The sequence below is a fragment of the Solanum verrucosum genome, unplaced genomic scaffold (genome assembly GCF_900185275.1).
Source record: "Solanum verrucosum unplaced genomic scaffold, falcon-dt-bn FXZP01000121.1, whole genome shotgun sequence".
NCBI classification, from domain to species: domain Eukaryota; kingdom Viridiplantae; phylum Streptophyta; class Magnoliopsida; order Solanales; family Solanaceae; genus Solanum; species Solanum verrucosum.
The window spans coordinates 1,249,644-1,261,975 of record NW_026020509.1 but is presented as its reverse complement, the minus strand read 5'-3'; the positions used below and the strand labels follow the sequence as shown (position 1 = coordinate 1,261,975).

Genomic DNA, 12,332 nt, shown 5'->3' with positions numbered 1-12,332 from the left:
GTTTTTGTGTTGAAAGACTTGAAGGAGAAGAGTAGAGGTATAAGTTCATGGGTTGGTGGATAGGTGAAGGTTGTGTTGTTAGGTACTTTGGGTTGGTTGGTAACAAATCCTAAATGCACTAATTGATTTGACTCGTGAATATTTTGGGTAAAAATGAATAATTATGATAATTTTTCAAAATAAATATTAAAATATACGTAGTAATGATCATAGAAATTTCACATGTATTATCATAATTGAGTGGAGTTTTCTTTTCAGTTTTGGTTTCAAACGATGTTTACATTTCCATCACTTCATCTTTTGTTATTTGAACAAGTCTGAAAAAATTACTTTGCAAAATTTTTCAAGAAAAAGCCGACAAATTGCAACAAGATCTCCCATTGAAGTTAAAACTTTTAAACTTCTAAAAATATAGGTGCACTTATATAAGATTTTCCAACCATCTAATTATGGATGTGGCAGGATGGATGAAATTCTTCCGTCTTCAATTAGAAGTATCAAGTTCAAATCTTGAAAATGATTAAATAAGGGATGAAATTAACTAAAAGAATGAGACGCTTGGGCCTCGTTGTGAATGGAGCAAAACAATACCAAGAGAACGTTCGTCCAATCCAAGAAATCATCATTATTCACTTAAAATGAGAATTTATCACATGCCATGTAACATAACAATTCACAAACTCATCGTCTGAATATAAAAAACATTTTTGCAAGCTATGAGAACAGCTTTCCTACTCTTTTGAGACCAAGAATATTACCATCATCTTATCTTACACCTTGCTTTTCTGAGTTCAAAACCCAGAAATTATGTTTTCTCAAATGAAAATAAATCAATAATGTTACTGTAGAAATGCAGAGAGCGACGATGAGCAATACATCACAAGTCACTACCATGTAACTATAAGAGCTGTACAAGATGCAAACAATGGGAAGAGCAAAGGACCTATAAAGTGGCCTTGCATGAAGCTTTATTATGTCCAGGTTCCTTGCACTTGCTGCAAGTTACTGTCCTCTTATCTGGGTCTATAGTTTTGGTCTCCTCTGGTTTTTCCTCTATTGGCGATTCTGGAGGGCAAGGGGGTAGCACATCTGCAGTATCTGACTCGCCATCTTCTTCAACTGGTGTTCCAATCCCAGGTATCGGATTTACAGATGCAGAATATGTAAAATGGTAACTTTCAACCGTGAAGTAACTCGAGCAGTAATCATACACACATTTACCAATAGAGTTGAACACAGCCACCGCGTGGCAGCAAGGCAGACCACTTTGTTTCCACTCAAAGCACGTGCACTCACGGTTTTCAATATTCACAACGTGGGTCATCTCATCATGAACTTCAAATAAGACATCAGAAGAGATTAGAACCTTTAGACCATGGGCTTTAGCAGCTTCTTTCTGTATCTTTTTCTCTTTTGATGGAGTAAGTTTGGTGGACCAAGTACTTGACTCCAATTTACGATGATCTATTAGATCACTGAGCATACATATTAAGGCTTCTATCTTTTGCATTATTGTTGATCCTCGAGAATCCTCAATCAACTTGGAGTATGGTTCTGCAACATTCTCTGTGATATAATTATAGTGCTGACCTTTAAATGACAAACTCGTCCAACACTCGGGCTCAATCTGGTTCAACCAATCATATGCGTGTGAACAAATCTGTTTAATTTGCTCAGTCAAACTTTTAAAACCATTAAGTCGGACTGCATGAGCTGCAGCAAGGAAAATTTCAGGTAAAACAGCTCTCCCATCACCATGGAATGGACCCTTCGTATTTCTCTTGAAGCTTTCCAAAAGATGAAAAATAGAATAGCCATGAGAAGAATTCTCGAACACCTCAAGCACAGAGTTCTTTAAATTCTTCTCTCGATCTGAAATAAAAGTTATAGAATGAGAAGTTGATAATGCAGATTTTAGTTGCTCCAAAAACCAACGCCAACTATCATCATTTTCAATATCTATTACTGCAAAAGCAACAGGAAAGAAACAATCATCTGCATCAACCGCAGTTGCTGTTATTAAAGTCTCCTTGTACTTAGATCTTAGAGATGTAGCTTCAAGGAAAATAAGGGGTCGGCAACCGTGCTTGAAACCATGTATGGAGGCATGAAGTGAGAAAAAGAAGCGCTGAAGTCTTTTCTCACCGTCTAGCACAAGCTTAACAACAGTTCCAGGATTAGTATTTACTACCTTTTCGCAAAACCAAGGCAGCCTGTTATATGACTTTGAGTACGAACCTTGAAGCTGCTCCCTGGCATCTTCCATCCCTCGCCATACTTGTGAGTATCTCAATTTAATCCCAAAATCACGCAAAATGCTTTTAGCGATTTCCCTGGGTTTGTCATTTGGAGAATCTCGTAACCTTTCCTTGATGATACTTACCAACCAATTCCTTGTACGATGAGAAGACTTCCAGGATTTGCCTTCACATGTATGCAAATCATTATACTTTCTGATCCTAAATGTTTGAGCATCAGGGACCCTAGATGCATGAATTTTCCAAGAACAACCCTCTACCACACATCTGCCACTTACACGGGTAGCATCATTTTTCTTCAACTTGTAGACAAAGCGATGAGCAACAGCATACTTTTGCAGTGCAGCCCGGAACTCTTTCACACTCTTAAAATCCTGATCAACACCAGTAATACCTTCTTTCCAAGTGGCAACTAGCTTCTCTGGCAGATCTTCATCACGCAAAGTAATTGGAGAGGAACTGTCAAAACTATCAGGTAATTCAACACCATCTTCATCCTCCACCATGTCATTTCCCACCATTACGCCAGTTGAACTTCGACTCTTCTTCTTTCGCAACTTCTCCTTAGAATCACTATCAGTCACAACAATGGTTGGACCATTGGCACCAATTTTCCAGGAAGCAGTGCGCCTGCGCTTCTTCACGGTATCAGCAGGGGTAGCATCGTAGTCAAAGCTAATTGGGCTCTGGGCAGTACTACTAACAGCAGCACGTGAACGTGGAGTATAGTCAGAATCATCCTCAGCAACATGGCCAGAAGAAGGGTTTGACGAAGTAGTGGCATGACTGAGGCTTTCAGCTGCCATATTAATAGCAGGTTCTTGGCAGCTGATATGTACATCGATCAGACAATCGCTTTGAATAGCTATAGGAGAGACAGCAGCTGTTCGAACAGTCCTTAGCAGGGAAGCCTTAGAAGGTGTTGTACTCAGACCACCAGAATCAGTAGCACCTGCAGGTGTGCCATGATGATTTACGTTCTCAGCCAGTTTTAAGCCAATTGTCCTGCAAGTGCAGTTGATTGAGATACAAAGTGGAACGTCAATTACATATATACTACACTACCAGTGATGTGCCATTGACTAAACAATTTGCTTTAGCAGTAATATAGAGTGGCTGGCAACAGGCCCGTGTCACCAAACCACATTTATCAATAAGCAAAACTAATGTATATGTATAATTAAAACATGGTAGTGTTAATACCTCTCAGTGTACGTTTTCAATGCATCGTGATCAAAACCTTCCTTCCCGCTGACAAAAATCTCAGCTGTAACAGAATTAGCATGAAACTCAACCATTCTCTTGAAGTCCTTTTCACTCCTTAAATTAATGAGAGTTTTCCTATTTTTTGGAAGAAAATACTTAATTGACACTGTCGTAAGCTCCAGATTACACAGCTCTGCCAATTTTATCTTGAGATCATCATATGGAGTATCTTGGTTTATATTGACAGCATTTGCCTCTCCTCCTTTATATGACAAGTTCCCATCGACATCATTCACAAATTCACCACCAGACTGACAAATTAAAATAAGCTTTCCCTTCACCATGTCATAAATCTTCAAAGGCCAACAGGAAAAAAGTCAGGAAAAGAAAAACTTAAAAATGACCAGTGTCAATGTTCCTCCAGTAAAGTTATCTTATTTTGTTCATCGTGTGAGATGCCATGTAAGAAGGATGATTCTAGAGAATATGATGCATCAGCACTCATACGAGGAACTCAACTCATTTGAATTTGCATGCATCCAACTTAATTAAGGGTGCAGACATTGCTAATCATCTATTTATCCAAATGACAACAACAACATACCCAGTGTAATCCCACAAGTGCACAAGTGGGGTCCGGGGAGGGGAGGGTGGTGTATTCGCAACCTACCCCTACCTTGTGAAGATAGAGAGGTTGTTTCCGATAGACCCTCGGCTCAAGTATCAAAAAACAAGTATGTAAAGCAAACGCAATAGCGAAGAAGTCATGCTGAAAACAATTAAAAGAGAACAAATGGAAGCAACAAATAATATGAAAACCAAAGCAAAGGAAATAACAGGTAATACTAAAACTAAGAAAAAATATAAGATAGTAGGAAAGTAATAATAACCATACTAAAAAGGGAACTAGACAGTGCTCGATCACCTACTAACCGACCACTTAAAAGCCAAAAGAAACTCTTAGTAGGCATTTGGTCATAGATTCCAAATATTTTTCACTTTGTTTGGAATTTATGAAACTGGAGTGACGATATAGTTGTGTTTGGTAATACTTTTTGCAAAAAATATTTGAAAAAATGTTCATACTTGAATGTACTTAAATACAACTTCAAAAGTGACAAGTGAGTTGGAAACAGGTGAGAAGATGTTCCCCGAATTTGAAATACAACTTCATTTGGGATTTTCATGGCCATCGAGCGCTCTTGCACCGAAGATGAACGGGGCTAAGTGATCTGCCGAAACTGTGGGATGTAAAAATACTTCAGTAAGGGAGCATTCCACCTTAGAGAGAAGCCTCCGCATGAGCGATGGTGGATGAAGCGGAAGAGAGAATGTCGGCTTGTTTAATGCAAACATTGGCAAAAAATTTTGATTTCTATTTAGAGAGATAAAAAAAATTATCGTGATTCATGAACTAATGGACTCTCCAATTTTTTAGTAATTGAAAATTCGAGGTTGAAATGTATATGTGATATTGCTATAAAGTGCATATTATTGATTTTATTTAATGATAAAGTTATTAATCAACAAAGCTAAATTAAAATTCTTAAAAGATGATATCATTCATAACTCATAAGAACTTATTTATTTGTTCTAAATATAGCAGACAGAATTCCATTGGTCTAATTTGGGACCTTAGGATAGAATTTGACACTTTTTGACAAACATATCAAGATAGGAAAGGGCCCATAGGTTAATTTGTGACCTCTAAAGAGCTGTATGAAGTGAAAATCTCACATATGGTTTCATATTAGTGATGGGCATAGTGATGTTATCATCGATTATGATACTGAAGTTCAAATAAAGTGAAAAATTATCCCGGAAAAAAGTGAATAATTTTTATGGCCAAACAGGTCCCTAATAAGTACTTTAACTGCCAAACAAATTTGGTGGAAACCTTGAGTGACTCAATCAGCGAACTGAGGTATTCTAGGATATTCTGATTATTTTTATCTAAGGTATTATGATGATTCTCAATTCTAAGGATGTTTAGTATCAAGAAGAACTTTAATGTCTTTCTAATAAAAACAGTTTCGCAAAATCATAATCTTACATTCTTCCAATATCTCCTTTACTCCGTATCTAGAGAAATATGATTCTCACATAACTGCACAGAAGCGTTTAGAGGAGTCACCTAATTAACAAAGTTTAAATCTTGTTCACCAACATAAGCATGACTAATGAATAGTGGAAAGGTATGTCTGCTTTAAATATTTTAGCTCCTCTAGAGGGACGATATTAGTTTCGAAAAAAGGGCAAGCTTACAAAATTATTGTGAGTAGACAAAATCTTAGAACATTTACTCTCTTTTCTTTTTTGTTGTATATGTAAATAGAGAATCTAAACTCCTTAAATATCACTTGTTGCAATATAGAACTTAAAGGAAAAGCAACAACATACCCCGTGTAATCCCACAAGTGGGTCTGGGGAGGGTAGGATGTACACAGACGGCAGACCTTGTCTCTACCTTTGTGGGGGTAGAGAGGCTGTGTCCGACTCAAAAGAAGTGCAATTCAATCACAATTTTATACTCTTTCATTTTCCTATGAAGTAGTTGGAAGATTGAAAATGATGAACACTGTATTCATCATTCAGCTGATAAAAATACTACTCCTAGCATGCCTAGTTTGTATAAAAACAGGAAAAGACTAAAACTTCATCCATACAAATACATAACGCAAACAATTCAAAAGCAGAATTCACCCCCAGCAAGTTGGTTACCTTCAAGCAGAATCTTCCGACAATGTAAGACAGCAAAACAAAAACAAAAAAAAATTGCAAATTTACTGCAGATATGTATACAATTAAAGCGATAAAAGAGAGTAAACAGAGCACCATAAACTTACCTGAACCTGTAATTTAGGAGAAGGAAGACGGAAATTGAGAAGGAAGGAAGACGGGACTGAGAAGTGAAAGAAACCCTAGAATTGGGGGGGTAGTATTTGAATTACGCCTAAAATGAGAGAGTGAATAGGTGATGAGACAAAGCAAAAGATGAGGGGGTCTTACGGAAAAAGTAATAGTTTGTGGGGCAACATGTATAAATTAATTAGTTAGCGGGGCAAGAAGGAAAATATTAATTAAGTACATGAAAGTAGTTTTTTAAGGAACTTGCTATATTTTCTCAATCTTGGAATTAAATGTACACTTTCCACTTAAACAAAAAAAAAGTCAACCTTCATATTTTAATACTATACTCCCTCCGGTCACTTTTATTTTTTATTATATATATTGCTCCAATCACTTTTGCTATATCAAGAGAAAAATAAATTATTTTTAATAGTTTATTCTTAATACTAATAATTTATTTTTAAATTTAAGACTAAATATCAATTAATATAAATATTATGATACAATATACATCTCAAATAATATTTTTTAAGAAGTATGCATAATTCAAATTGGACAATTAAAACAAAAATACTTACTAACATTAATAATACATACTCAAGACTCATTTTAAGTATCTCCTAAGGTTTTAGCATCATAATTGGAAAAATCATTTAATAACACTAATAGTAATTGTTAGTAGTAGTTGACTAAATTATCATTTACTTCCTCCCACCATTTTTATTACATTAATAGTAATTGTTAGCAGTAGTTGACTAAATTATCATTTACTTCCTCCTGCCATTTTTATTAGTCCATGTTTGACTTGACATATCCTTTATAAAAAAAATATTAAAACAATAAATTTACTATAATTTTTTTGAATATAATAAATTTAATGTTCTAAAAAATGCATTAAAAATATATCGTATTTAGTAATGAGAGTAAAATAGGGTTTTTTAAATTTATTTTCCAAATTGAATAAATAAAATTAAATACATTTATTTTTTGTATATTGGATAAACAAAAATGAAGGAAGGGAGTATCTCTCCTAAATCATAATAATTGTTGAGAGGCATTACAATTTAACTAATTTTAAAGTTAAATTAAATTAGATTAATTTAATATTTTAAATTTTGACGTTTAAAAACGGTAGGAAAAATACTACGTAATCTTTCTCGAGATTCTCATATTAATATAACCAAAAAAAACATCTTAAAATGTTGGTGAAAGTCCATATAGTCGTGACAAGTAAAAAGTGAATGGAAAAGGAGTAAAAAATTTATTTGACTAAAATTTAAAACGGAAAAGATAAAGATCAGAGGCCAAGAAATCTATATGCAAATGGCTTTCAACAACACTCCTCCAAGTTAAACTAAGAGCAAAGGTCAATGTACCTCCAAATGAGTTGCAAAATATTACAATGAGGAACTATGTCTTCTACCCCAATCTAATAAATTCCTGCCTGCAGGTCATTCATGCATCTTCTGACTCTGTAGCACAAAATATGCCCATATAAGAAACACAGATACAATACTATGTGAAATAAAAATATTGCAGGAAGGAATTTGATAAAGATAAGAAAAATATGTCTTTCACCGCTCGAATTAGTTCCATACTTCAAAAATCAAGTAAAAAGAGAACCATACCATGTATTGGTTCCGTGTCGTCCTCCTTGAAAACGCCAAGAGGAGAGCCATGCACCGATAGAAGCACTTCTCCAGTCTTAGGAAACCTTAGAGTTTTGGGTGTCATCCCAACAGATAACGGGTTGTTATTCACCTGTAATTACAAAATAGTAAGAATATGGATGATGGCGTATACTAGTCGAAATTTCAACAACTTGGTTTCATTATGAGGTTTGTAGATATTTTTCTCATGGAAAGTACCCTACATGAACAGCAGCACAGTTAATATTGTTCCCGTAAAACGACATGCTAGTGAAGTCTGATGGCATATCTAAATTACTACCCACTCCGGTGCAGGAAAAAACAAAAACAAATAGATGCTTCATGCTTCTGGGTATACATGTTACATAAACGATTCTATTCAAATGCCTATTAGAAAGTACTGAATGACGCATTCTGCCATAAATACAGAAAAAAAGATGCAGCAAAAAGGTATTAACTATGTGAACTGAGCAAAAGTAATTTGAAGCTACATACATCAGGAGTCTGTAGAGTATCCTGCAGCTCAAACATCTGAGTGTCAGATGGGTCCTCTAAAACCTACAAAAGCAAAATGACAAACAAGGAATAACAAGGAAAGAAAGCATTAAAAGCACTCAAGGGTGTGATTGTGACCTGGTGGTTAATGAAATAGATTGATAACCATGAGGACACAAGTTCAATCACAGCAAAGCAAAAACACTAGGTGATTTCTACCCATCTGTACAAGCTCTGATGGACAGAGTTACATGTTACCTATGTTGGTAGGAGGTAGAAAGTGCCCGTGGAAGTAGTTGAGATGCATACAAGTTGGCCCGAATACCACATTTATTGAAAAAAGAACAAGAACGAAAGCATAAAAATATATCACATGTCAGAAGGATACACCAGCTGATCAATCAAAGAAAAATTAGGAAGATCCACAACTGAAGCTCTACAAAAGCCAGGAGATAAGCCAGTGCAAAGGCCACAAATGACTTTAACCACCCCTCACCTCCACCAGAAAATTGAGATTAAAAAAATCATTAAAAAGAGGTTTCAGATGTACCAACTAGTTTTCTTACTTCCACAAGTTAAAAGCTAGAAATTATCAATCAAATGGAAGTGTGTGTACACAACCAAAGCAACTTGAAATATGGTATTGCAAGATCAATGGCATAACAATTGACCACTAAAATTGTTGCAAATAGTAAATGAACAGCATTACATACAAATTGCTTGATTTGCATGTTTTCAGCACCAAATAGAGTTGTTTTCACTGTCAACATTTAGGTAAAGCAAGTCAGAGAAAATAAACTTCAGCACCTTGAATTTTCAGAAAAGTATGCCAGAGGAGAGACTTAAAGATACCAGATTTGCTTGAAGATTCAAATCCACCCAATGATGGTACTGCATTGGAGCAATCAGGGTAAGCCATGGACAGCCGTCGTAGAAGAGAAACATGTAGATTTCTTCCATTAAATTGGTCCGTGCTTAAATTACCATCAGCCTCTTTTCTTTTCACTTCATGAGTGTCATCCTCGTTCCTAACAACGGCCAGGTTTGGAAGGTTTTCCCTAAAAAATTGCACTACCGGAATATGCAGCTGTTCGTCATTGAATTTCGACCGAAGCAAGCGCATGAGAGATAGTATGTCTTTGATCTCCAAATTATAAATGGCCCTCACTGCAGCACTTTGACATTCAACTGGAAAAAGAATGGAAGAACAATTGAGTTGTCTTAGATAATCTCGGAGATTAAATCACGCTGAATTAATGAAAATCCAAAAAATAGGGACAGAAAAGATATAGCAAAGAACTAGACCAAAAGTGCCTTCATAGCAGTTCAGTAGTCATTTATCATGCTGGCCAGACATAGAAGAACATCCAATAGAATGGCCACTTCTTAATGGACCAGCCATCTGTACGGTAAACAAAGTTAATACATCCTCTGGGATAAAAAAGATAGATGATACTTTGTTCAACATTTTGAGAGATATTGCATCAAAAAAAGAATGGAACAATAGTGAAACATTTTGAGAGATATTGCATCTAAAAAATGGAACAATAATGAAACATTTTACGAGATATAGCATGTATGGGGCAGTAAGCTAAACACCATGTTAAATTAAACATTAATTAGGTAACCAAGCTAATCTAAAAGTTAATGTCCACTTTATGAAATCAATGGATAATTTTACACTTAGTTCCTAATTTATCCTTATCAATACTTATAGTCATTTCCCTATTTCATTTTTCAAGACATTGTATTTATTATATTCAAAGGGTGATATAGTAAAATTACACTTTTATTTATAGTTTATTAAGAAGTGTGCAAACTCAATAGTGAACAAGTATTATTGGACAGAGTGAATATATTTTTTCTGCTTTCAGCATATTTTGTTTCTAAGATACATGATACTCTTTTTTTATAAACTTTTTTACTTTTTGGCATAGCTCAGAGATAAACTGACATAATATTTAATTACATGCTAAGTTGAACAAAATTCACAAGAAAATAATACCTTCCTCCTTGGATAAAATATCATCTTCCTTTTCCACTTGATGCTTCTCCTGATTAGCATTCTCCGAGATTTTTTTATTCTATTTGCAAGCTCTTCCACTTCGTTTGGGCATTGATTAGAGAATTTTTCTGCGCACATTTTTTCTCCACTAAGCTAATTAGCACACTAATAATAAACATATGTTTTGACTCATCTAGGACTTCTCGTGACAAACATGAAGTATGTTCAACTAAATATGAATCACTTACTACATTTTGAATCAATATTCAACACATAATCATGAAAGAAATGCATACATTGTTGAGAACTAAATTTTCAGTTAATAATTAGTAATGAATTCAAAAAATGTACCTTCACCTCGATTTCGCCGGAGAGAGTGGTGTCAGTTGGCCGTCTGTACTGCCGCTGGAGAGACTACGACTACGGCACAAACAAGGCAATCACTAACCTTTATCCAATTTGCCAAATTATAAGCGGAAAGGGTGACAATTCCTACTTAAAATCTTTTCTACAGACTGTGAAGGGAAGGAATAATGGATTTGGGGAAGGTAAAAGAAATATGTAAAATTCAAATCAAAATCCTACTCTTTTTTTTCCTGAAGGTGCCACGTATACCTGCTTTGGACAATTTCTTTGGCAAAAAATTAGAGAAATGACGTAAAGAGCAAACATATTTATCCGAAATAGCTAGTTAAGAGAGAGTTTAGTTTTTTTTTTTTTTAAAACTTGGAATTGCATCGATTCTCTTTATATTAATGTATCAATTTATTCCTTGTGTATTGGATTCGGATAAGAGCAAATTGATGCAAAGGGAATGGAAACATTGTATTGCAAGTTTCTTAAAATTAAGTATGTTTGATAATTAACTAACTATCTATGATTGATAATTAGAGCTCAAACTATCTTTATTTTTGCAACTTCCTCAATTTCTATTGAACAAATAATATCACTCTTTTGAATACTCTCTCTAACAAATACTGACACACAGTATTACATCCATGCATTAGATAGATCTGATTATTTTTTTTCAGAGCAAGGAATCACAAGTTTGAAATGGCTATGGGCTTCATGAACAACCTTTCCTTCATCATTAGTATTAATTACCACATATAATTTCGTCATTGTCTTTTTGTTATGAAGTAGTAATTCATATATTATAATCAGTACATTTTTCGTTACTAAGCAACTCATTCATGTATTATTACATACTAGATATCGGAGCCCGTGCTAGCACGGGCCCAATATGTATCATTTTTTGTTTCAATTTATGTGACAAAGACAAAATTAAAGAGTTAATCAAACTTTAATATTAATTTAAAATAGTTTAAATTTTTAATTATTGTTAACTATGGTAAAAAAAAAATTTATATCTTTTAACATTCTAAATTGATAATTATTGTTGTATGATTTGTAATATCTTTTACGCAATTTTCAAATAATAAAGGTTATTTCTTCTTTCTCAATTTATGTGGTACTAATAAAATTTCGAGATTCAATCAATTTTTTTTGTCTTTAAAATATTCTATTGTTAATTACTGTAAATTATTGTACTTTCTAAGTAATTTTCAAATAATATATATTATTTCATTTGTCCAATTTATGTGTCACCGATAAAATTTGAAGAGTTAACAGATCTACATATTTTTATATCTATTAAATATTTAAGTAAATAATTATTGTGATTTATAATATTTTATACAATTATTTTAAAAAAATTAAACAACAAACAAAACGAATTCATCATAGGAAAATTACCAAAGCATCATTCAATGCATCTATAATGGGTCCCACTTTTTGTTTTAAAAAATATGGGGAGGATATTTTTGTCCAAAGTGGAAATAGAATAAGTATAAAGCATTAAAGTCTTTT

The 12,332-nt window shown here is 34.1% G+C and overlaps 2 protein-coding genes and 1 pseudogene across 4 annotated transcripts in view; all 3 read right to left on the bottom strand.

Annotated features, from left to right (window-relative positions):
- LOC125809614 (protein transport protein Sec61 subunit gamma-1-like) overlaps positions 1–12,332 on the bottom strand; it is a 132,902-nt gene that overhangs the window by 27,190 nt on the left and 93,380 nt on the right. The window lies entirely within an intron of this gene.
- On the bottom strand, positions 759–6,442 carry LOC125809580 (uncharacterized). Of its 3 annotated transcripts, XM_049489170.1 has the most exons (4): positions 6,315–6,392; positions 6,186–6,257; positions 3,462–3,817; positions 759–3,263 (listed from the first exon to the last, which is right to left on the bottom strand). In XM_049489170.1, the coding sequence occupies exons 3-4, from the start codon at positions 3,806–3,808 to the stop codon at positions 944–946; spliced, it is 2,667 nt and encodes an 888-aa protein (XP_049345127.1). In that variant the 5' UTR covers positions 3,809–3,817; positions 6,186–6,257; positions 6,315–6,392; the 3' UTR covers positions 759–943. The 3 variants fall into 3 exon arrangements, with proteins under 3 accessions (XP_049345127.1, XP_049345128.1, XP_049345126.1); XM_049489171.1 differs by lacking the exons at positions 6,186–6,257; positions 6,315–6,392 and adding an exon at positions 5,339–5,444; XM_049489169.1 differs by lacking the exon at positions 6,186–6,257 and having other exon boundaries at positions 760–3,263; positions 6,311–6,442.
- LOC125809640 (uncharacterized) lies at positions 7,770–10,575 on the bottom strand (annotated as a pseudogene).